Source organism: Miniopterus schreibersii, assembly GCF_964146895.1.
Source record: "Miniopterus schreibersii genome assembly, chromosome: 5".
NCBI classification, from domain to species: domain Eukaryota; kingdom Metazoa; phylum Chordata; class Mammalia; order Chiroptera; family Miniopteridae; genus Miniopterus; species Miniopterus schreibersii.
Window position 1 is genome coordinate 6,144,677 of NC_138106.1, and position 26,817 is coordinate 6,171,493.

General features: G+C 45.6%; 1 protein-coding gene across 3 annotated transcripts; it reads right to left on the bottom strand.

Annotated features, from left to right (window-relative positions):
* Nucleotides 1–1,047: 1,047 nt before the first annotated feature.
* On the bottom strand, nt 1,048–26,176 carry SH3BGR (SH3 domain binding glutamate rich protein). 3 transcript variants are annotated; one of them, XM_081138072.1, is made up of 8 exons: nt 25,985–26,176; nt 18,958–19,143; nt 17,401–17,481; nt 12,094–12,168; nt 10,802–10,891; nt 6,722–6,751; nt 5,467–5,631; nt 1,048–2,648 (listed from the first exon to the last, which is right to left on the bottom strand). In XM_081138072.1, exons 1-7 carry the CDS (start codon nt 26,027–26,029, stop codon nt 5,485–5,487), a joined length of 654 nt encoding a protein of 217 aa, XP_080994198.1. In that variant the 5' UTR covers nt 26,030–26,176; the 3' UTR covers nt 1,048–2,648; nt 5,467–5,484. The 3 variants fall into 3 exon arrangements, with proteins under 3 accessions (XP_080994198.1, XP_080994199.1, XP_080994200.1); XM_081138073.1 differs by lacking the exon at nt 17,401–17,481 and having other exon boundaries at nt 25,985–26,161; XM_081138074.1 differs by lacking the exon at nt 5,467–5,631 and having other exon boundaries at nt 1,921–2,648; nt 25,985–26,123.
* Between the last annotated feature and the right edge of the window lie 641 nt (nt 26,177–26,817).

Sequence of the window (26,817 nt, forward strand, 5' to 3'; positions counted from 1 at the left end):
TGTTTTAAATACAGCGGCGCCGCCGGGGTTTTCCACAATCTCCACTGACGAACATTCAGGCTCCGAACGCCGCAAACCCGGGAGTCAACGCTTCGGTTTCCGAACACGCCTCGGAGGGCGAACAGGCCGCGGGCTTCGGGGGCCAGATCCCGAGGCCCGGCTGTGGGCTGTGGATCCCTCGGTTTGCGAACGTTTCAGAGCTGGAACGGACTCTGGCATGGGTCACATTCAAAACCCGAGGGACCCCTGTAGTCCTCAGGGACCTTCGCAGGCACATAGTGCATTCTCTCTATACCCCTCGCATTTAATCCGGAAAACCAGGAACCCAAGGTCAACCACAGAGCATCCCCGTGGCGTGTCCTGGGTCTTTGTACCAAATGATTTCAACCCAAAGAAATGCAAGGAAACGAGGGAGAAAAGGCAGAGTGGAGAAGGGAGCACTTATTGTTCAGTGGTTAGAAAACAAAGCCTTCAAATTTTTGTCTACTTCCTTTTCTAATTGAAAAATACAAAAGAAACAGTTACTTTGAATGTGTAGGGCTAATAAACTAAACTCTGAACTTCTGTTAGCTTCAGGTCGTCACATAATTACATGTAAATCATATAATTATTCCACTTTCTGGCCTTGTCTCTTTTTTGCAGAATGATTTGGCTTCACTTGGGTCCCTTTATTTTTTCTTATATTGTCTTTTTTGTTCTTTTTTACATATTCATAACGCTGTTCAGTTTCCAGAAGCATCCTATATTGATAAAGCATGTGGATTTTTTAAATTATATTTCAATTCCGCCCAGTCCATATTTGGGGACTTTCCTCACTGGGCCACTGGGTCCACTAAGCTGTTGAAGGTTAAACCAAATCTGCAAGAGAACTTATTCTATGTATAGGGTATTGTTAGCTAAGTGGAGTCTGCATTTCAATAACCCTTTAAAGAAAATGAAATGTGAATAAATAAAAATACTCTCCTAGAATGTTCCTTTTACGACAACAGAAAGACAATATAAGAAAAAAAATAACCCGATTTAAATAAGTGGTCTGGTTTAATCTTTGCTTGTTATTAGCACAAATATTTATTTTCACTTACAAATGTGAGAAATAGGGGGAAAATTGGCACGTAGGTAAATAAATCTATCTTCATCCCACCCTACCACAAAGGATGGAAAGTCAGCCTAAAGACAGCAGGAGTGTAAGGCTATTTGTGAGTGCAGTTGTTATAAAATTACACATGCTTTAGTGGCACATAATTTAGTGCAGTCAAGTACAAATAGATATTAATTTTTAATTATATGAATTTCCATTTCACTGTAGTCTCTCACCTTATTATTTAGCAAAGGGAGAAATGTTTTTAAAGTCGCCTACATCAAGTATTTGGAACAAAATAACCTTAATTCACTTAGAAATGCCTCTTTCTGTTACTAAGGCAACCAGAAAAGAGCTGTTTCCCAGAGTTCCTGGGCTCCACACGGCTCTGCCACCATAGAAAACATTCCCAAACGAACAGACAAGCTCAGCTGCAAAATCGATCCCCAGACTCAGGAGGAGGAGGCGTTTACGGCGACTCAAGGCAGAATTGCCATAAATGTTCTTAAATTGTCCTTAAATCGAGGAGACAAGCTATTGCAACAACACAGACGTAATGTTTGAGGCAAGAAAAATACAAGGACTAGCACATTCGCCAAGAGGGGAGGGATGGCAATAAAATCTTCCAGGAAAGAAAAATATCTGAGATGAACTGAGGTGGGGCAGGTGCGCAGAGAAACACCGTCAGTCCTACCTGGTGGACAAGTCGTCGGGGCTGGCCCAGCTCTCGGGGAGCAGACACTCTGGCATCAGGAAGCAAAATGACAGGACCGCGCTCGGCGCACAGCAGCTGTGGCTGCAAATCAATCACAGGCAGGAGCAAAAGCAGCAGGCACACCCTTCGGCGTAGAAAGGGCACTGGGGTGCACATTTATTTGTCCTTGCTGTTATCCCCACGCGTGTGTGACAGCGTTACATTTGGATGTGGTTTCAAAGATGATGCACACGGGGGGGGGGGGGGGTAACAAAACACGATGAAACTAGACCATCAGCGTCATTTGAAAACACTGACCAAATAATCAGTGAAAGAAAAAACACCCAGTGCAGACAGCAAAGTCCCGCTGAGGATTCGGATGCGGCAGGAGGTAAATGAGGGCAGGCACATACGAGCAGAGACCAAAGCTGAAAAATCTGATGCTTCTTCAGACAAGGTCTTTGCTATGAATCTTTATTCGATGCTTGCTCTCTGGAAAGCTCTTTATTTCGAAAGCTAATTCTGAGACAAGTAGCATAAGGCACTTACAAAGAATTACTTTTGTCATAGCACAAAGAGAAATTCTATCTTTTGAAATCGTTTTTTTTAAGGCATTAGTAAAAAGGTCTATTCACGCAGAGCACAAAGAACAGAGAAAATTAAGCAAAGGCCAAAAATGTCAGGCCGGTGAAGGTACACATGTGTTGTCCTGACACTGAATTCCGTGTTGATGTGACAAGGAGAGAGTTCCACGGACACCTAACGGCGTCAGAGAGAACAATTCCTCCGAGAGGCCCCGACGTGCTGAGAGGTGGGCCAGCTTCAGGCCAAAGCGTTGGGGAGACCATTGAAATGTTGCTTCATGACTTGGGTTTTCTAAAAGAAAGGGAAAATATTAGGGAGACGGCTGTTAAAGGGAGACAGAAAATGTTTGGCACAATTTTCATTAATTATCATGCAAGGAAGGGAAGTACTGCCTCTTACTCCATAAACCGCTAATCATCCTTTGTTCCCAGGGCAAGAAAGGAAATTAAATGTTTCTCATGGGAAGCCAGGCCAGGCTTATATCATTCTCCATGAGAAGCCCCCACCGCATTCTCATGGCTGATGCATGGAAGGCTCAGTTGACAGCCTCGTCCTGGAGAGGCTGGAGCCAGTAGCAGGTAGCAGCCTTTCGGGAGGGACAATTCAGTCTCATGCTACATGTCATTTCTCCTGGGGCATCAAATGAGCATCTGTTTCAAACACAGGAAATGAGACTTCGTTCATAGTTCCACGCACTGCCATGTTCTCCCTAAAAACTGCCTTTTCAAATAAAATGCCTGAAATATCCATGAGCTATGACATGGGCTCGTCTTTGGAAGCTGACTGGGTTGCCAGGTTGCATTTTAAAGAAGGATATTGAATCCCTCCAGGGGTTAGGGGTGGGAGCTAGGGAGCTGTCTGATTCTCTCCTTCACTGTCAGGCATTCTGACCTCACAACAAACTATTGTGGACTGGTTTCCAGACTAGAAGCCATCAGAGAAACTGGCAAAATGTGCTGGCCACAGCTGCAGTTGCCTTTTTTTTAAATCAGCCTATAAAGCCATCTGGTTCCATGAAGGATTCTCTCTCAGCTGTGCCATTTCACATTCAATATTTCTTTCATAATTACCACATTAAAATTGCATGATTCCTAAAGAACTTTACAATCAGAGCGAATAGAAATGGATTTAAACAGCACAGATGAGTCTTTCACTGGGGGCTGTGTTTTTTGTTATTTTTTGGTGGTTGTGTTTTTCTGGGTTTTTTGGTATAAGGACAAATATCAGCATATTTTCCTTTCCAAACAGTCTTCAGATGAACTTCTGAAGAATAACCTTGCTGATGTTCTTTTTAACAAAAATGGGTCCCAGCCCATTCCTTAGAAATGGGATTAGGGACACTAAGAAGACCGACAATATGACTTTTCAATAGTAACAACAGATGGAAAAATAAACAAACGAAATAAAAGGGCTCATGCCCAAAATGGTAACATTAGGCCTTAAAGTAGAAATCTATGCACCCAGAAGATGAAAGAAACCACCTGGGGAAACATCCAATGATGGGCTAGATTTGCTGCGCAATTTATATAAACGAGTGATGAAACACTCATGGTCCAGTAGTGTGATGGCTGCTCTCACCAGCCCTGATCTTAGAGATCTTTCCTCGAAACGTATGAAGCTCCCAGGTTTTACACTAGCTTTCCACGTCTAAGCGTAAGTATGGTGTGAGGGGAGGTCTGTGCTCTTCAAATTGGCCTCTGGTGCCCAGAGCGGTGTTGTCAGTGGACATTTACAAAGCACGAGTGTTCTTCCCTCCTGCCACTGGACCCTCCATCCACCCTCACCAGGCAGGCTCTGAGCCTGATCCCAGCCTTAGGGGACCTGCCGTGTGGTTGGGGCCTGGCTCCCTCACTCTCTCTTCCCCGGTGCCCCGACTCCAACAGCCCAAAAATGTCTTACGTCTGTCAGTGGAGGCATAATACGGACAGTAAGGAGACCTTTAAAAATTCTTAATTTTAATGTAACTTTTAAAAAGAACCCTTATAGCACCAGAGCAAACTCCTGCCTCAAATTTGAAATAATAATAATAATACATTTACATAGATATGACTTGCAAAACCTGGTATTTTTATAGTACTAATGATCCTTAGGTATTTGCAAATATTCTGGGTGAAATAATAATAATAATACATTTACATAGATATGACTTGCAAAACCTGGTATTTTTATAGCACTAATGATCCTTAGGTATTTGCAAATATTCTGTTCTCTCACCTGGGTGGCCCATGATATTGGACCATTTCCCCCGTGTTCCTACAGCACTACCATCAGGTACTGTCATAATCCCATTAATATATTTATGTGGCCCTTACCACACTGCTAAGGGTTATGTAATTCTTTTTTATGGTCAGTAGAAGTTTTGTGGGTTTTTTAATATGTCTTCATTGATTCCAGAGAGAGGGAGGGAGAGGGAGAGAAACATCAACGGTGACAGTCACTGGTCCGCCGCCTCCTGCGCGCCCCCTGCTGGGGATGGAGCCCGGACCGGGCCTGCGCCCCGACCGGGACTCGAACCCCGAGCGCCCGGGTCCCGGGTCCCGGCTCAGCGCTGAGCCGCCCGCGGACAGCGGGAGTTTGAAACCCGCAGGCAGCCGGCGCGGTGCCCAGGGTCCCGGGGGCGCCGCCTCCCGCGTCCCTAACGAGAGCGCCCGGTTACTATTTAACTAGCGGCCCCGACCCAGCTCCGCCACCGCGGCTCCGGCGCCTTCCGCGCAGGGCGGGCTCCCCCGCAGGGCGGGCTCCCCCGCAGCACGGGCTCCCCCGCAGCACGGGCTCCGCGGTCCCGATCAGCGCACGGCCATCGCTATGGGCGCGGCCTCTCGCTCCCCACCCACGAGTGCGGGGCAGCGGGGCCTGAGTCATGGAGGCGGGCGCCCGGCACCCCGGTACCTCCACGTGCACCAAGGTCAGGAGGGGACAGTAAGTGCGGCACAGCTGCCCCTCCAAAGCGCGCTTCCCTCCGAGCGCCCTCCCGCGGGCCTGCGCCCCGGGCCAGAAGGGCCCCCCCCCCCCGCCGAGTGCGGGACGGTCGGGACCAGGGCCCGCGCCCTGTCCCGGTGCAGGGCAGGAGCCACGCGAGGCACCAGTTCCCAGCCCCACCAGCTGCTACCTGGGACAGCCGGCGGGCCTAGGCGTCTGCAGCCTCCGCCTCCGCCTCCGCCTCCGCCTCCGCCTCCGCCTCCGCCTCCGCCTCCGCCTCCGCCTCCGCCTCCGCCTCCGCCTCCGCCTCCGCCTCCGCCTCCGCCTCCGCCTCCGCCGGGCTTACTTCGGCCGCCTGCGGGGAAACCGCAGTGAAACTGGGAGCCCCGGTGAGCGCGCAGGACGGAGCGGGGCCCACCCCCCGCACACACTGCACATGCCATGCACCACATGCACATGCCATGCAATACACCGCACACACCGCACACGCCACGCACCACACGCACCACACGCACACAACACACGCTACACACGCCACGCACCACACGCACACTGCACATGCACATACACACCACACACCACACATACACACAGACCCACCACACCACACACACACAACACACAATACACACAACACACAGTACACAGCACACACATAAACACACACCACACACACTTATGCAGCACACAACACAGGATTCACACATATGCAATACTCATGACACGCACAGCACAAACATAGAACACATACAATACATGCAACAGACACGCCACACACACATACAAAAAGCGCACGAACGCCGCCTTTCTAGAGGCAGACCCCCCGCTGGGAGTGGCGCGGGCGCGCGTGGATTCTCATTAGTTTCCTGACCTCTCTTAAGCACCCAGCACCCCGTGGGGGAAAGAATGGAGGAGGGGGCCTGAAAGGACAGCGCTTCCATGGGGACCTGAAAGGACAGCGCTTCCCATCACCCATCACTCACGGCCATCACCAAAAACAGGAAGGGGGGAGTTACCAAGGCTAGTTTTTAATACAAAATAAATGTTACTGTCTTCTAAATGAGACGGGCTTTTTACTGGGAGCATGGAAACAGCAGGAGTTCTTGGAATTGACCTCCACCTGGCAGCACATCAGGGCACTGGAAGCTCGGTGGGCCCTGGCTGGGGGGCTCCTGGTCGGAGCATCGTCCCGGACACAACAAGGTGGCAGGTGCGACTCCCGGTCAGGGCACATACCTGGGCTGCAGGTTCAGTCCCCGGTCGGGACACATATGGAAGGCAACCGAGGGATGCTTCTCTCACATTGATGTTTCTCTCTCTCCCTTCCTCTCTCTAAGCATGTCCTCGGGTGAAGACTTATAAAAGAGAACATGGTCAAACTACAATGCTTTCACTGTGAGAGCCAGTGCCTTTCATAGGCACAATTATTAAATATGCTGCTGTACCTCTTCCGCTGCTGTCTCTCCCTCTTCCTCCTTAGGTCCATAAACAGAAATTAAAAGAAAAAATATAAATTAGCATAAGCTTGAAATTAAATCTAAAAATTAGGCAAACTGTAATAAAATACATGTTCATCAAAATACAAGGCATTCATTTATTGATAAACTATATAAATAGCAAAGATATGATAACTGAGCGATACCTACTTATTTCATGCATTATATTTCAAGCCCTTGAAATATTATGAGATTAAGACATTCTTCTGTCATTCATATGCCTCAAAAAATATAATTAGTAATACTGCTTAATTATATGTTTAATTCTATCTGTACGTCCAGCACATACTGCAGATCTATAGAGCTATCTAGTAAAACTCAGACCATATATGTAAGCAGTTAGAAAATTTGAACAAGTCTATGTCTTTTCTGCACTTATGTCCTTATAAGTATGACTTCACTGCAGCTTTGAACCAATTAATAAAAGTAAAAACTGTTCCTCCATCAGAACACAACGGCACAATAACATTTCTGAGCCATGCAATGTTCAAACACTGACTTCCTGTTAAGGAGAGAAACCTGCAAGGTAAGAGAGGGCGAGGCCATCACAGCTCAAACAGGGCTCCACTCTGCCAACCCACTGCAATTTCTATTTTTTTCTCAGCTCAAAGTAATAGAACCAAGATATATCTGCTAAAAATGCAAGGAAATAAGAACCTTCTGGTCCCTTCCCACAACGCCCTCTGACAGCCCTCTCTGGGGCCAGAGCAGTACAGTCACTTTCAGTAAGTGAGCGGGTGTGGTTCCAAAGAGCGGTCGCTAAAGATCGCCAGCGCCTTGCAGCTGGGGCACGGCTCACGGAATCTTGGACTAGGAAGGGAAAGCAATCTTGCAGTCACATGTATCCTCTCACCCCTTCCTTCTTTGGACAGATAGGGACACGAGGCCATAGATTTTGATAATCTGCCAAAGGTCACAGAGCCAGTAAGCAACACAATCAGGACTCACTTTCAGGTTCCTGGCTGCTAATTCGGAGCCCTTCCTACTCCACAACGCTGCCTCTGGAGATCAGACGGGAAAAGGCAAGTCACAGAGGACCGGCCTCACTGTCGCGCTCCCCACCCCAGCCTATGTTCCTGGCCAGTTCCCGGACAACGCTCTCCAATGTCCGAGACTGGCATGGAAAATGCAGACCAGGAAAGCCTGGCCCAGCTGGCCAAGGCCCAGGCAGCCCAAGAGGCTTTCCCAGCACTGGGAATGGCCTTACGTCAACCACCATGATGACGTACCACATTTTACTGCTAAAATGACATCCAGGAAAAGAGACTCCTGCACTTGTGAAATTCAGATATTGGTTTCTCAGCGATGTGCTGACTAAAGCTCCTTAAGATCATCTAATTCTGCCCAGGCCCATCCCTCCCCTGCCGCGACCCCCTCTTCTCCCCCTGGGGTTATGCTGTCTCCAGTCCTCCTCATCTCCAACCTGTTCTCCGAGACAACAAACCTCACCCTGACAACAAAGGACAACAACACTTCTGTCTTCTCAGGATAAACCCGTCATCCTCAGAATGGCTGGAAGGCTACCACCATCAGCCCCGTACTCACTCCCCCCGCCCCACTCGCCCCTCTAGCCTTGGCCCTCACCCCTATTTTTTTTTTCTTAAATTCCACCTTCTATTCCTCTTTATTAATAGAGAAAGGCATTTTTATATGTTTTTATTGATTTCAGAGAGCGGGAGAAAGAGAGAAACGTCAATGATGAGAAAGAGTCACTGATCAGCTGCCTCCTGCCGCCCCCCACTGGGGATCGAGCCCACAACCCGGGCATGTGCCCTGACCGGGAATCGAACTATGATCTCCTGGTTCATGGGTTGACGCTCAACCGCTGAGCCACACCAGCTGGGCCTTCCACCTCTTTTTCTCAGCCCTACGGTCCACATGCAATTTTATCACGTCAGCCATAGCTTTCAGGACATTGCTTAAAATGACATTTTCAAGGGACACTTTCCTGACCCAGAAGGCTGATTAGGGGACCCCCCGTATCTGCTCCCATAATCAACATTGACTTATCTGCCTCCCTGACTAGTCTGAGCACTCCTTGGGCCGTGACTTGTGTCTCGCTCATCTTTGGATCGCCAGGACCCAGCCCCTGTCTGGAACCAAGGTATAAGCTCAATAAATGTGTTGGGTGACTGGGTAAATAAACATAGAAAGTCGGCCATTAACACTTTGAATCTCAAAGAACATGATTTTCTTTTTATCCACATAAGAGCAAATGAAAATTCACAATGTACAACAAAGAATTACCAACTACGTGAGTTTTATATTTTTCTAAGTCCAATTATTTGTGTTAACTGTACTCAGCTGGAACAAATGAATTAAGAAGAGACACGCTATTAAAAATGGGTTCTCCTTAGAGCGAGCCTGGAGGGCAGCAGGGGCCTTGGAGGAATAAGTGTTAGTCTCAACTCTTACAGCCTAGCTAGCAGCTATCACCACGGGACTGGCAGTCTTCGTCGATGCCTGAATTGACCTTAATTTCTTGAATGAGACATTAAACAGAGAAAGTAATTGCTCAGAGAATTTATAAAAATACCTAGGCTCAAAGGTCAAGTACACCTTGAAGAACCTTAGCTATGACCATCACCAGCTCCATCAGACACGGGCTCTGTGGGAGCAGGGACGGTGTCATTTTCATGCTCCGTCTCCAGTCGCTGGAATTCTGCCCAGATGTGCCAACTCTCAACCTGTCCATACAATGTTGAATGAATGCATTTATGTAGCCTCTCTTGTCTCACATCCCTCTTGGGAGGAGGTGGGATATATCGACTAAATAAAAAGGTAAATGTCCATCCTTAGCTCACGGCATTGTAAAATATCAGAATTGGGCAGATCCTTACCTACATTCAATGTTTGAGTTGACTTTTATGGTTGGCAGATCATTATATTGACAAAAAGGGTTTTTAAAGATAATTATAATCACATGGTCAAGCTCTTGCAAAATCTTAGGCGGGGTAAAAACCATTCCCTTGGCGGTGCTACAACTTTCCATCACTTCACCGTGTTGTTCTAAGCAAGCTCGTCGGGGGAGCCTCAGGAGTGGGAAGTGTATCTGTGGCGGGAACATGGCCAGGGAGGCAGGCTGCTGAGGTGGCACGTGGCCAGGAGTGAGGACAGGTGTCAGCTGTGGTGTCAGGCTGGCCCAGTTAGGACAGGTGGCTGGTGTGGAGGGAAGCCGAGGGCTGCCAGGAGTGACCTGAGGAGGGCAGCTGGCCTCGCAGCGGCTGGGAGCAGGGCAGACCTGTGTTCCCTGGGTCCTCAGGCACCGCAGGGACCCAGGCGCAGGGCTCCTCCCGGGCCTGGACCATGCCTGCCTCCTGAGGCACCTTTCCTCCTGACTGGTTTTGGGGGAAGCCAAGTGGCGTGATTTACAGACCATAATCAGGCCAAAGGCTAAGAGAGTCTGGAGAGGACTTGATTCGGCAGAGAGCACACTTAAAATCCTGTTACCTCGACGAGAACCAGACACGAACATGGACCAGGCTCAGCGCTCCCAGGGTCTCGCGAAGTTCCCGGGATGCCCTGTCTGCAGCTCCTTCCTGCGGGAGCGCCCAGAAGCTGGGGCCTCCGCTGTCCTCCTTCACTCCTCGGGCGCCATTCACAAGCCCCCTCTCCCCGCAGTCCCTCAGCGCCCCCGGCCGCCTGCCAGACACTGCCCCAGGCTGTCAGCAAGCAGCTGGCACACAGCTCGGCACCATGACCAAGGAATAAGGTCCCTTGTTTTAGAAAGAACAAGAACCCAACCTAATCCTAACAGCAAGGCTACAGATTATTCACGCCCTGTCTGGACTGCCCGCAGACCTGGGTTCAGGTCCTGCCTCTGATCCCTCTTGGCCCTGTACCCTCCTCAACCACAGCAGTCAACACGTTAGCTGCAAACAGCCTGCTACCCGCCTGGCTGCCCCCCCCCACGGTCACCCTCACTCTGGTGCCCAGGAAGGTCCCCAGCACCTGGTAGGAGCTCCGGAGGTGTCTGGGGAGCAGAACGGAGTCCAATGAATCTCCGGGGGGAAGCAAACAGACACTCACCTTCTCCTGGGACTCGGCGAGGCTGCCCGCATCGCCCGCGTCCTCTCTCTGGGCCTCATTTTCCCCACTGTCTTCAGCCTTCTCTGTTCCCTGGTCATAAAGAAACGCACCACTAGCCTGAGGGAAGCTTCCGAGGAAACACCAGGCCGCAGGCCTCCTGCTTGTTAGGCCACTTAGCTCCTAGCGCAGCGACGTGCAGCCTTTCTCATCTCACGGCACACAAGCTAAGTACTACACTTCTGCAGCACCCCAAAAATAGGTTGTATTTTTTTGCCGATCTGATAAAAAATAGGAATAATTTTGATTCATTCATGACAGACAGCTGTTGTCATTTTCTTATTTGACAATCTAAGGGAAAAGGGGTCAGTGCCCCGGCCTAAACAGTCAGGCATGGCAGGTTTTAAAACTCTTGCAGCACATGGTTGGACATCGCTGGAGCAGAGCACAGGTCGCCACCCGCCGAAACTGCTCACTGGAGCTCTTGGTGAAATTCAACAGATCTGCTTCAGCGGCCTGGGAGAGCAACACCCCCAAACGAGGGTTTTGATGCACCCGTTTAAGGCTTATGAGGAGAGCGACAAAGCAGCCAATATTTAGGCGGGGTTTGTTTTCTGTTGTTCGTGTGGAAGGGAGGCTTTATAATTTTAGAGATTTAAAAAGATTAGAAGATGATAGATGATAGATGATAGATGATAGATGATAGATAGATAGATAGATAGATAGATAGATAGATAGATAGATGATAGATAGATAGATAGATAGATAGATAGATAGATAGATAGATAGATGATAGATAGACGATGACAGGTAGATAGATGATAGGTGATAGATAGATTAGTTAGATGATAGATTAGATAAATGATAGATAGATAGATAGATAGATAGATAGATAGATAGATGATAGATAGATAGATGATTAGATAGATAGATAGATAGATAGATAGATAGATAGATGACAGATAGATAGATGATAAGTGATAGATTAGATAGATGATAGATTAGATAGATGATGATAGATAGATGATAGATAGATGATTAGATAGATAGATGATAGATTAGATAGATAGATGATTAGATAGATGATAGATAGATAGATAGATAGATAGATAGATAGATAGATAGATAGAATGGATGGAAGGAAGGAAGGAAGGAAGGAAGGAAGGAAGGAAGGAAGGAAGGAAGGAAGGAAGGAAGGAAGGAAGGAAGGAAGGACAGAATGACAGATGATAGTGTCAAGTGACACGCTGAGGAAACCGGTCTGTGGAAAGGTGGTTCGAGATACCAACTCTCACCTCTGAGGTGCTCGGCGCCTCTCCCACAGCCTCGCCATTGGGAAGGGAAGGTTCTTCTTCGGGCGACTTTGTCACCTGCATCGTATAAATGGAAATGTTAGAGAATCTTTTTGAGGACAACCATTTGCATTGCACCACCATGTAGCTACTGAAGCCATTTTGTCTTCGTTCCCCATCCTGTCTTCACGACAGCACCGTGGCCTCAGTAGGCAGGGCAGTCACACCACTGACGCCTTAGGGACAAGACAATAAGGTAGAAGGTATCACACTGCAAGTGAGCGGCAAGGCCAGGCCTGTGCCTCCCACTGGGCGCTCTTTTGACTAACCAGCAGCTCCCAGTCTAAAATACGACGTTATATGTAACTACATGAGGTGAACTTGCTGTGGCACTCAGTTCACAACACACACACACATTAAATCATCACGTTGCACACTTTAGACTAATCCAGTGTTACATGTCGATCAGATCTCAGTAAAATCGGAACAAATATTAGGTTATTTTTATTATAAAGGCACTTCAAGCTCAGCCATATACACACCCTCCAGCCTCACCCTCCTGTGATAATCAATATTGAAAATTTGACATGTACCTAACTCAATCCTAATACATACATAGAGCTAATTTTTTTGTCAGTTATTTTTGTTTTATGTTTGTGCTTTTTAAAGCAGAAATGGGAACATATTATGCATAACTTGATTTATTTATTTTTACTTACTCTATCATGGGCATTTGTTCAGATGAATTAATGTGGTTCTAATACATTCTTTTTATAGCCTGCTTAATACTAAATATATAATAATTTATTCAAATGTTTCCCAATTGCTGGTTTTCAGAAAGTTTACATGTTTGTGTCTCTATAAACAAAACTATACTAAACTGAATAAAATGGAGGCGTTTTTAATTAGATTTCTTTCCAAAAAAGGAAATCACCGGCATTCATATCCCCACAGTAACCTGTGTGTGTCCTTTCCCTTCCTCCTCAGACCAGAAAAGAGAACTGTTCTCCTTCATCTCTGCCAACCCACTCGGGAGAAGGTGGCATTTCCATTTCATTTTCATTTCTATTTTCCTAATTACTGGAAAGAAAGGGCGTATTCTTCATGAAGTTAAGCCACTTATATTTCCTGTTCAGATAACTGCCTTCATATGCTTTGCCCATTTTTACTGAGTTGTCTTTTATAATCAGTTTTAGAGGTTCTTTATATAATAGAAGCTCTAGCCCTTTGTAAGGTTATGAATTTTTTTCCAGTCTACAATTTTTTACAAATGCTGTTGCATATATATTTTTTAAGTTTTTAGCATTTTACATACACAAATTTATCTAACTTTCTTTCTCTAAAATGTAGTTCTATTATTTTATATTAGTTATTAACATCTATAGCTTTAATCCATCTGGAATTTAATTTAGCATATATTGTAATGTTTTCTTCCAGATAGGTGGCAAATTATGCCTGAACTATTTATAAGCCATCATTTTTTTCTCTTAATATGCTATTCTATATATAAAAATGGGCATATTTATTAGTTCCTATGCCAATATACTACTTTTACCACTGTAGCTTTTAACATGAATTTTATTACTCAGAAAGGCAATTTGCTACAAGTCTTTTTCAACATTTTCTTGGCTCTTCTCAGACATTTATTATTCCAATAAATGTTAAGATCATTTTTTTCTAGTGTGAAAATGTTTTAAATAGACTTTTGATTGAAACAGCACTAAGTATATTAGTTTAGAAATTTTCATTTCTTAGTGTTGTCATCCTACCTAGGAAAATCATAGGTTTCTCTGTTGCTTTAATATTTGCTGGTGTCCTTTAGAATAAAGTTAAATTATATGCATCATACAGGCCTTATATGCTTCTTGAAAAATTTATTCCTAAACATTTTAGAGACTTTTATCACTATTGTAAATGAGATGTTTGTTTTTACATTTGAACTTCCTACTTGTTGTTGATGATATAAATAAAAGCTAATAATTTTTGTATATTTTTCTTTTATCCAGAAACTTAATAAGCTATCTTATTAATTCTAACAGATTTTATTGGAGTTTCTTGAGATTTCTATGCATACAATTACATCATATACAAATAAAGATAATTTTAAAATTTTATATATATTATATATACATGAAACATATTTATTTTATTTTTATTTTTTAAATTTATCTTTATTGTTGAAAATATCATATTTATTTTCTTACATTATTGCAATAACTACAGCTTCTAAAACAATGTTTAATATTGTGACAATAACAGACATACCTATCTTGCTTCTAATTTTAATAGAAATGCGTCAATATTTCATGGTTCATTATGACGCTTCTTTTGATAATTGGTTTATAAAATGTAATCTGTTTCCTTCTATTTATATTTTAACCTATTTTATTTTAACTAGGAATATCTGATGAATCGTATCAAATATCTTCTTAATAAACCATAACAATGTAGTAGATTCTGCTTTTGTGAGTTGAAATGAAATGTTTGTAAATAATATTCCCTCTGCCTGACCCCTCCAGAATTTAAAAATTCTTACTCAATCCTTTTACTTTTTATGGAAGTATGGTTATTTGCCTGACTCAGTGAGAATCCGTGTTCCTTATTACCAGGGCATAATTGGAAACTGGTTACGCAACCACGGCTTTGGCTGGAGCGTAGGATTAAGAACGATGCTCAGGTAATGAGATGTGACCAGATTCTTGTAAAGAACGAAGGCGGGCTTCACGGAGACAAAGCGCACTTACGAAGCCCTCCTGGGGAAACTGGCCTGGCACTTGTTCTGTCACAGCCTGCCCAAGACAAGAGAAGCTTCCTAAAAGCAAGAACGCTGCTTATGGAGCTTACTATCCTTGTATAAGCATGCATTTCTATATAATTGTCGGGAGTGTCTATTTTTAGCCTTAGCACAAGATTGATTTCCTTGCTGACTTCTCCACAATGTTGTTTACTACAAAAAGACACCATGACGATTGATGATTTATGGAGATGATACTTTATCATCTCCATAAATCATCGTGTCTGTCTTCCCAAAGGAAACTTGAAGGACTTTCCCATGTGCTCACATAAACACCTATAAACCCAAACAACACTGACAACAAACACCAAAGGCTCTAGCACAGACTGTGCTGCTAATTGTCGGAGTAACTTTGTGCAAACCAGCTCAGCTCCTCGGGCTTCCAGCCCCTCCTCTGGGAAGAGAAGAGCCGGGACTGGGCGGCCTCCTGGGTCTCCGGAGGCCGGGTTTACCTATCCTTCCATGGCCATCCCTTTCTCCCCCTGAGTTAAGGAGAACTTCGTGCAAGATGACAGCACCTAGTTACAAGTCAGGGCGGGATCTAAAACCTGAGGTTCAATATTTTTAAATGGGAAAAGATGAAACAGCAGAAGCTGAAATAGATTTACATATATTAGTATGGATACATCTCAAAACAATGTTGTTTTTTTAAAAAGCAAGTTATAGAACATTCCAAAAAGTATGATACCAATTTGGCATCAAAAATACAAACAACATATGTAGTGCTGGTGGAGAAAATTATATAGTTTTATAAATAGTTGGGTTTTTTTAATCCATGATGTTGGTGGCTCCCAAAGAGGGAGGGAAACAGGGTTGGGGAGAGAAAAATGTGACCTTATAGTTTCTCTGTAATGACCGCCCCTCCTAAATCAGTGGGTTTATTCTCTACAGAAATTAAACCAGAGGGGATCTGACTTCCCGGTCATGAGGCAGCTGAAGTGGGGGAACATACCCAGGACAAGGGGAATATATGAGAAGTTCACATGTTAGAAGGAAAGACTCTCCTTTCCCCTTCCCCACCTGCTCCAGAACACTGGCAGCCAGATTTACTCTCCATTTACCACCACCCTTATAACCATCACCATCACCATCACCACCACCACCGCCATCGCCATCATCACCATCACCATCACCACCATCTTCAATACCACCACCATCAATACCTTCACCACCACCACCATCACCGCCGCCATCACCACTATCTTCGCCACCACCACATCACTACCTTCACCACCACCACCGCCATCACCACCACCACCCTAGAGGCGGAGGATTCCTCTCTGGAGAAGCTCACCTAAACCAACAGAAAAATCCCACAGTCCAGGACTCTTGACAAAAAGTCACCTCAATGTCACTACCTGAAAACTGGTGACATATGAAAGGCACATGCCTCTGAGGCAAGCCCATGTCTACAAGGTAGAATTTTGAGTGGTTTCTCCTATAGTGAGAATTAATTTGTGCTCAGTCATCACAAATATCTTTAGAAATGAAGCTGGGTACAAACAAATAAATGAATTAAGAAATAAATGTCTTGTATCTATAGAGTCCTGTATGAGATTCTTGGAAGAGGTAAGGAATGCAGTGGCCATTGCATATAGTGAAGCCAGGTGATGTCATTAGAGGAATTCATGATATTAGCTTTAGTAGCATAATTCTTTTTTTTATTGTTCAAAATATTACAGATGTCCCTTTCTCTCCCCATTGACCCCTTCCACCCCACCCCACCCTCCTCCCCAGCCCCTCGCCACACCATTGTCTGTGTCCTTGAGTTGTGCATATAAACATATAAATTCTTTGGTTAATCTCTCCCCCTCCACTCCACCACCCCCTCCTTCCCTCTGAGATTCGTCAGTCTGATCCATGCTTCCATGTCACTGAATCTATTCTGTTCATCAGTTTATTAAGTTATGTAGATTCCACATATAAGTGAGATCGTAGCATAATTCTTTATTTAATAGACATAATTATACATAATCAAAGATGAAACAGCAGCAGAGGGGGGAAAACTAATGAAATTTATCTTGCTCTTGAATCTAGATCTTACTCTTTCCCTCTTTGTCAGACTTAAAAAGCAGAGTTTAATTTATTTTAAATAGAAAGAATTAAAATAGGGGATGTATAATAAAATTAACTAATATAAGCTATGAGAAGTCATTTCATAACAAAATTTTATGAACACAACTTGAGAATTCATATTTTTACATATTTAATTTAGCACAGTTAAGACTATTGAATGCAATGATATTTTTTTAAAGTATTATAAAACTTTATTTTATTTTATTATTTCTTTTTCTTATATAACAAAGTATAATGAAACAAAATATGAAAAGCATAGCTTTGGAACATGTGTTAGTAAAACCTTGCATTGTCTCTATGCATAAGATTTCACCAGAATAAGGGGTGTACTGACATCGTGTTAATTTAAATACTCTCATTTATTAAACAGTCTTGGATGCTGACTTCTAGCTTCACTTACTATGACTTGTATTGGGCCCCCATGGGGTGTTCAAGCTTACCTTGGAGCCCGGAGGGGGAGCCAAACCAAGGAATGAATAAATAATATTCTCTTCTTTTGCAGAAAAGAAAGAATCAAAGTCCTTGAAGCAAAGAAAAAGAATGTTTAAACCCACCGCACACTGTGAGCCAGGACGCTTACTGCAGCTGATCTCTTTTTCTTTTAATTTGTCATTAATTTAGGAGCTAACACAAAAGGTTACGCCAGTTTGCTCTGCCAAAGACGGCTAATCCCCAAAGGTGAGGAACCTGCGCATACCTGCCTCTCTGCTGAATGGTCCAGGGACCCTTCGGTGGTGCTCAGGCCCAGACAGGCACCTCGGCTCTGACCTGGGCTCAGATGCCCAGGCTCCAGCTGGGCCGCGACAGCCCTGCCTCTACTCCCTCTGGCCTCCTCCGCGCCCGCCTCCCCAGCACGTGTGTCCTCGCTCTAGCTGACAGCTGCTGCCCTGCCCGCAGGGTAACTTCTTCACCGGGGCTTCCTCTGCCTGCTGCCACCAGCAGTTTTGTGTAGGAAGAAGAGAAAGGGTGGCCTAAGATGCCTATATCCGGTTCTGGCCTTGATCAGCTCCTCTCATTTCCAGAGCCCCAATCGCCGCATCTGAAACGGGCCCTGGAAGGCCCTGGCGGGAGTGGCTCAGCTGGTTGGAGCATCTTCCCAGACACCGAAAGGTTGATTCCCAATCAGGGCACATGCCTAGGTTGCGGGTTTGACTGGGGACCATACACTGATTGATGTTTCTCTCTCTCTCAAATCAATAAAGCATGTCCTGGGGTTAGGATTAAAAATACAAGGGGGGGGGCGGGTTTGGGGTGGAGGGGGTTAATGGGGGGGGAAAGGGGGACATCTGTAATACCTTCAATAATAAAGATAAATTAAAAATTAAAATTTAAAAAATTTAAAAAGAAAAAGAAAAGTGACCTAGAAGGCTCAGGCGACCTCTAAGATAACTTCCAATTCTCAGGTTCTGAAGTCCTTTGAGTTTTTAAATGTTTCTTTTCAACAATTTGATTTACTAAATAGAATCTGTAAACTCTGAAGAAAAAGTGATTTTTATGGCAAAACGAACCATGAAATGTATAAAATAAATCTGCTGTTGTAATCAGAATGTCCAGAATGTTTTTAAACTACTTAGATAACATTTACACAAACGTATCTTGCACCCTTCATAAGACCTGACTTCGGCAAATCACCGTTTATGAAAGTGGGAACTTACCCTGTCTTTGTGGGTGCGCCTCTGTGCCCACTGCAGGGTGGATCAGAATTCCTTTCCAACTAAAGGCATACTTTGTTTGAACAACTGACCTCATTACTTCAAAATAAAATACAGAACCTAATCCCAAGAACTTCTGAATCATCGTTTTATTGTTTCCATCACTTTGTAAATCTTAAATGCTGCTAGTTCACAATGGGCCTACCATCCAGATATTGGATGGTAGAAATAGGTCATGACCTGAAAACTGTGAGCAACCTCAAATGCTGCCTCGAAATTAATCTGCTTTAAATAATTTCTGAGAAACACACACGCAGAAGAATTTTCCAAGAAACAAAAACTCACTCCACAGTACTGCTCTTCGTTGAAGATCTGGGGAGGCAAAGGAATCCCATTTTGAGGTTTTTTCTCTCCGGGAACATTGTCTCTCATCCATTTCCTGTTGTCTTCATCTCCAGCTATGTCCAATTCCTTAAAGTCGATTTTATTAGCTTCCAAAAAGCCCACTACTTCTTGCTGTTTTTTCCTAATCTGGTCAAAAGGAGAGAAAGATAACCATTAGGCTCTCTTTTTAAAATGTTTTGCTAAAAATAATAATAAAATATTTTGCTAATATTTGCATAAATTAAATCCTTTCTGCAACTATACTATACAACACAAATAATTTCGCAAAGTATTTAAACAAAGAAAACGATAAAATCACACGTCTTCATTATAAAGGATGAACAGAGTGATCACGTAAAGTCTGAAACGTTAATCTCAATGTTTAAACCATGGTGTGACCAACCCAATAAGGAGAGGCATGTTCTCATCACAGCTTCTGTGTGAGATCTTCAAAGTTCTTTCCTTTGCTAAGCTTTCATGCCAAAAAGTAAATCAGAATTGGTTATGAAGAAAAATGATGATTGGGGTAAGAGAAAGAAGGAAAAAGTCAATTTACTATGAAACTCAAATACCAAGCATACCCACTGAAATAAATGCACTTGGTCACGGTTATGGAAATAAGAACATGAGTCACACTGAACAAAAGTAGCTTTACTCATACAGGAAACCAAAGAGCCCGCGTGGAGATCGTTGGGTGGGGAAGGACAGGGGAGAAGCTGGTGGACGTTTCTCCCGGCACGTACTCCAGGTGACAAAGTGACAGGACCCGCTGCCCCAGGACTGTCCCTTCCTGCCCCACCCAGCTCTGGAGCCGCACCTGAGGGAGCCAACTCCAGCGCCACCGGCCACCTTCAGAGCCCAGAGCTCCCTTCCAGAAGCAACTACAGCAACTGTCGCTCCTCGGCTGAAGGCTCACTCCCAGAAATGCCCGACACCTCTTGCAGAAACACTGGGAAACAAGTCACAGCAGACTCTGGACTCTAACAAGCTCTGGGGGAAACCTCCAGAGTGATCAGCTGGAGGACTGGTCAACACTCACTTACTGACTCTCCGCTCTGCACAAGACTGTGCCAAGCTCTTCATCTGAACAGATTCACAAGCTGTTTATTTGGGTGAGAAAAAGGGAAAGACCCCATGTGCACAAACTAGATATAGAACAAGCTAAAGATAATAAAGGGGCAAAATCTGGTCATTTTTTAAAACTAAGATTAAAATTTTAAATAAGTAATTTTGACCTGAAAATACCCAATATCTTAATTTTTTCAGTCCTCTGAATACTGCCTAATGACGAAATCAAGTCGTGAAGAGCGGTCTATGGGGCACGAGAGGCCTCGCTGTTTCACGCAACTTGTTTATCAGCAGAGGGACTAGGCTTTGAGGATTCCAAGGAAGTGCTGCGAAAGGGACATGTCCTCCCAAACCGCGAGTCTAGATTCAAACCCTCGTTTGGCCAAGCCCAACTGCTTTCACAAAGATGAGTACGCCAAAAAATTATTTTATTCGTTTTTGCCAAAGTGAATGATTCTATCAAAGACTTGAGTAGAGTGTTTCTTAATTAAAGGAAAGTAAGGCGCGTATGGATGCTTAAGCCTGGAATCAAATCGCCACCAAGAACAAATTCTGTATAATTTGGTTTGGGTGGTGACTTGATTGTATATGTTATATTAATTATAAACATAAGATACATTAATATTAAATAATTTTTTAATTTTTTAAATCCTTGCCGGAGGATATGTTTTTTATTGATCTGAGAGAAAGGAAGGAGGGGAGAGAGAGGGGGAGAAACATCAATGGTCGCCTCCCTTACTAGGGATCAAACCTGCAACCTTTTGGTGCACAGGACAATGCTCCAACCAACTGAGCCACCCAGCCAAGGCAATAATTTTTTAATTTTTAACATAAAGTGAATTATATATAGATTACATATACACATATATGTAAATGGTAATCACACATTTACTTTTTAATCAACATTTGTACCATCAATATAACAAAGACATTGCTAATAAAAGCACTCGATCAATAAATTAAAGGTGGCTGTTAGCCAAAATACAACACTTAATAAGATTTGTGCCCAGATATCTATTTCAGTTTGGGGCAATTGTGGACGAAAGATAAAAATAAAAGTCATACAGAAAGGTGTGGAGTGATGGACTTTTCCTTGAGTTTCTGGAGTAAGCACTCTGGCACGTTCCTGAGTGTCACCCCTGTCAGAACCAGAGGACCTGTGTTTTCTCCACCATGTGCCCTCCCCTGGCTATGCTGCTCCTGCTCCAGGAAACTCCATATCCCACAGCTGCATGCCTGAGGCAGTGAATACTACAAAGTCCCATCAGACCTGATGACAGCTTGTTGGACTAAATTATTCCCTTAATTAATCGTGTTTTCTCTACAAACTTCCAGCCTGTCCATAATTATTTGTGCCACTTTATAAATTACTTATTCCTTTAGATATTTTCAGAGATGACTCTGAGGTTTTGAAGAGTAGAGGTGTCTTCATTTTAGGAAGGTTTACCTTTCACTAAATATTCAGAAGACGGCATCCGTTATTCTGTCCAAACCCATCTTCCTTCCTTCTCAAATACCCGCTGGGAGTGGAATCAGCCCGGCCGAGGTCCATGGCCACCTCTCCAACATTATTGGCATCTCTACTAAATCATCCCTCACGACTGAAGTGGGATGAAAAGGGATCTCACTTTATTCCATGATTTCGAACAGATGAGAGACATTTCCCAACACCCTGACATGTTTCTTCTGCGAGAAAGTCAGAGAGGTGGAGGAAATGGATGGGAAGACCTGTTTGCTGTCATTTCTCGAAAGACAAGCAATTGCATCTTCAGGAAGTTAACTGATTGTTGGGTGCCTGACACTGTGTTAAATGCTAGTTCTCACCCTAGCTGGTTTTTCTCAGTGGTTAGAGCATTGTCCCATGGACTGAAGGGTCCTGGGTTCAATTCCAGCCAAGGACAAGTACCTCGGTTGCAAGTTCCATGCCTGGCCCCAGTCAGGGTGCGTGAGGAAGGCAACCAATCTTTGTCTCTCTCACATAGATCTTTCTCTCTTTCTCTCTCCCTTCCACTCTCTCTGAAAAGCAATGGAAAAAAATATCCTCAGGTGAGGATTTAAATAAATAAATAAATGCTATTTCTCAGCCACTCCCCAGCCCCCACCAAAGAAAGAGAAGAGAAATTAAAGGTGCCCCTGTGTATTTCCCAAACACCAGTAACTTAAACTGGGCCAAAGGCATAGCATCTGACCATCAGAGCCCTTGACCTTGAGTGCTGCCAGGGCTGGAGAAGGGTTTTAGAAATAGGCCAAAGGAGGGGAGAGGGGAGTAGGGAGCATGTGAGCTCACCTGGCTGGCATGGTTGCCTTTGCCCACACCCTGATGCCCATCCTGAGGCCCTCCCCCTTGATGGGTCTCCATTCCCTGGGCCCTTGGTGAAAGTGAAGCTCTTCTCCTTGTGTCCTCCTGAGCTGATCTCCAGGGACAAAGCATCAGTCCCAGAAAACACCTTCCCTTCACGGCTTCAGGGGGAGGGGCATGCACAGCACCCAGAAGTTCTCACCAGACACACTCCCCTTCCACCTTTCGTGCCCTTTTCCTCTCCAGGGTGCCATGGCCAATGGTGGGCCCATAAAGGTGCAGACCCTCTAGGGGATCTGGGGGTCCTTGGAGCCCGTGTCATTTGGAGCCTTTGGGACCTCAGCGTTGGCCCAGAGAGCTCTGTTCTCCTAGCCTGTTACATTTACTCAGGCAAAAGTGTTGCTCTCTGTCCTGAAGCTACGAAGTCCCTGTCGGTCACACTAATGGGTCGGAGTAATCTTGGGGTCACTCGCCTATTTATTATCTGGTATAGTTAGGAGCCTTTCCAACCAAGGTCAGTCTACTGCAGTAAAAAGCACGCTGCCCTTGAGTGAGCGTGACCTGAGCTGCCGTCCTGGCCCTGAAGGGTGCTGAGGGGACTCTGCTGGTCAACCAGCTCGCTCGCAAACTGGATGCGCGCGGCCTCCCGCGGTTCTGGTGAGAACCCAGGAAGATGCGTGGGAAAGCATCTGTGCACAAGCCGAGAGCCTGCTCTGCAAACACCCGGCAGCACACTTTCCCAGTTTACCTGCCTTGATCAGTGTGCCAGGTAAGTACTCCCATCACCATTTTAAAATGACAAAGCGGAGGTGCCAGTGAGTTAAAGAAGTGCCCAAGGCCTACACCCAGATCCATCTAATTCGAGAGCCATGTTTCCCACTGTTTTTACACTCCTCGAGGCTGGAGGGAGGACTGAGGACCCAGGAGCCACCATGAGGATCTGTCCCAAAGATTGTGGTTCCAGGGCTGTGCATATTGAAACGGTGAGGACTACCCTCTCTCCCTTTGTCCCCCCGCCCGCGGTGGCAGTGGCCTTCAGGGAGAGAGGAGGGTCACACGAGAGGCACAGGGCTTCTCCTGCTCCCAGGGTCTCTTCCCCCAAACCCCACCATAAAAACCTGTAACTTCACTTTAACATCAACTGTTAAAACAGAGCTGTAATGCCCAGAGTACATGTGTGACCCTCACAAGGAGATGACGGTTTGGTTTTTTCTTTTTTCATTTATTTCAGTCACCCATCAGAAGCCTTGCTGCCCTTGTTGCCGAGGTCACAGGCAGGAATTCCTATTCGAAGTGTACAGACTAAAGCAGTAAGGAGCAAAGGTTTTACAGACCAACGCCACACACAGCCTAAGTCCTGGCACCTGCCCTGAGGTTCTGCTACAAAGACACCTCGAGTGAAACCAGGCAAAACCATTAGCACTGAGACCACGGAAATGATCAGTTCTCATTCCTTAGGATAAGACAGAAATTCTTCCATTTATGTGGCTTGTGACAATTCTTCTGAAAAATAATCATCATAGACTCAGATCTACTAATATTAACTAATAATTATAACAATAATATTGATTGATATTAACTAACAATTTTAATAGCTAAAAGTTATAACAGTTATAGTATTAACTAACCAGAGCTAATTATGACATTAACTAACAACTATAACATTTATTAAGCACTGATTAGTACCTGACACCATGCCAGACCCCCAGGCATGTTATCTCCTAAGTCCTCCTGACAACCTATCAGATGAGCACTATTCATGTTCTCATTTTACAGATGAGGACACTGAGGCTTAGCAAGGTGAAATAACATTCCCAAGGTGACACAGTTCCAAGCAGCACTAAAACATTTGCTCAGGGAACAAGAATTAACTTGGCTCTTCCAAGATCCTGGAATGAACGGTACCCCTCCAGACTCTCTGAGGCTAACCAAATCAAGCCCACGCTTCAGGAATGCAGAACATCAAGTAACCCTAAAAAATCCATAGATGTATTCATAGTCTCCAGAAGGATGCATGGGCCATGCTGAGCTGGTCTACAGAACAAGCAGAAAATCAGCAGGTCAGTGGTCAAGTTTCCAGCAATGAGCATCAATGGCATATTTAAAGGCCACTAGCCCGGCCAGTGTGGCTCAGCGGTTGAGCATCAGCCTAGGATCCAGGAGATCACGGTTCAATTCCCGGTCGGGGCATATGCCCGGGTTGTGGGCTCGATCCCCAATCGGGGGCGTGCAGGAGGCAGCCGATCAATGACTCTCTCATCATTGATGTTTCTATTTCTCTCTCTCTCCCTCTCCCTTCCTCTCTCTGAAATCAATAAAGACATATTTTTTAAAAATAAAAATAAATTTAAAAAAACAAAGCCCACTAAAACCTTTTTCCTCAAAAATTATTTTTATCTAAATAACCCAAAAACGTGTGCTCATTGCAGGTCAACTAAGAGTTTCTGAGGTCATCAATAGCCATGAAAGATTTTGCACTTTTTACATTTGGAATTTTCCCTCATCTTTTTCTGTTGAAAGACGTTCTAGAAATCACTGGACACTCGCTGATCAGTGGGGCTCAGAGTGGATGCCCAGGCTCCTTTCTCTTGCTTTCCACTCGCCCCCTCTGGAAAGTATGGTCTAGGAGTGGTGGCAGTCAACAGCTGCTGCTGGACTGTTCCCCGCCAGCGGCTCACCTAGCGTATCATCCCTGGTTGAGTGACCGCTGAAATCCTAGCTGCCATCAAAGACAGTCCAGGTCATGGATATAAAAGGAAACACCCCCGTCGCTGGTCTCCAACTCTCAGGATTAATACAATGGTTTTCTCTCCACAGCCTCTCAAGACTTCTGCTAAAATGCTGGCGGAAATGCCAGTGTCAAAGCCTGAATCGCCCCTCCACGGCCCCCGTGTCTGGAGGCAGGTCTCTCCTGCCCAGCATGAAGGCTGGAGTTGGACAGGCAGGTGGGCGATTCCAGGCCTGGTCCGAAGGAAATCAGACAAAGCAACGTTATGGGGTGAGCTTTTGGTACCTATTTTTGTTCTGTTTGGATTTCTAGAGCATTTAAAACTGTGGCCTTGGCGGTGTTTGTTCTTGTCACTGTGACATCATGTTCCTCAAATAATAGTGTTACACATTGCTAACTGCACACTTTCAGTTTGGCTCCACTGCGCACACAAGTGATTACACCCAGGAGTCACTTAGTAATCTGGTCCTTCCAGCTCCAAATCCTGTTACACAACCTGTCGTCTATTTGCAACTTTGATCGAAATCTTTGCAGAATGAATGGCAAAAAAAACACTCCCCCCCACACACACACACACACAGAGCAAAAGCCTTTGATTGTAACACTATATGCGACACGACAGGGCGCAAATCGCTTGTTAAAAATTCTAGAATCCAACACGCCCCCTTCCTCAGGCCCTTCACGCCCAGCTTGACACACTTACACGCGTCTTCAACACTGGTGAAAACCAACGCAGGAGGCGGCCGGGGCAGGGGCGCCCCGCAGAGCCTCGGTTCACTTACACATCCTCAGGCCGGCGCGGGGAGGCGGCCTGGGCCACCCCCTCCTCCCCAAGCCTGCGCTGCTCGGAGCGCGGACAGGAGGGAAGCCCGCGAGTTCCATCGGACACCTACCGCTATGGACCCAGAAGATGTGGCAACAAACACTTTGATAACCATTTTGACAGTCGGAAAGAGGACTCCCCCCAACACACCCCTGTGACGGGACACGGCGCGCGGCGGGCGGGGCCCTGCGCTCCTCTGCGCTCCCGCCCCGCCTGCGGCCCCTTAAGCTCCCGCTCTCCCGGGAGCGCGCAGGCATCCCGGGCCGTCCCTTCCATTGGCCCGGGAATATTTGGGGACCTGTCAGGAGAATGTTTGATTGGTTGATAAAAGCAGTCCCTGGACCCTTTCCCTCATCACTTTGAACGCCCGACAACAGTCCCTAAAAGGCGAGGCTGCGCTGCGCACCAATCAGAGCCCTGCGCACAGCTGCCGGGGATGGAGGCGGGTGGCGCGCGGGCCGCGGGGACAGGGACAGGGGGAGGCGCGCTCTCGGGGGCTGGAAAGGCCCAGACACTGCAGCTCTGGGCTCCGAAGGGGCCCCGTTTACAGGCCTTCTGGCCAACAAGCGGGAAGCCTCAGAATAGCCGCTAAGGCCTTTGAGTAAAGAGCGAAGGGCTGCCTTCCTTTAAAGGTTTCTGGCAGGTTAAAAGGAAAATCGGCGAACTGGCCTACAGCAGATACCTTAGGAGCGGCCTGTTCCCACTTTCTCCCCTTACCACCTGTTCCTCTTAAAGAACAGGATGACAGGTCTGGACGGGTAAGGTTTCACGGAAGTCCCCAACAAGGCTGGGAGACAGCTGTCCAAGAACTGGACAAGCAAATTGTCCTCGCTATGCTGGGGCGAAGGGGGAGGGGGGCGAGGGGCTAAATGATCTGTTTGTAACGGGCTCTGTCTTATTCAC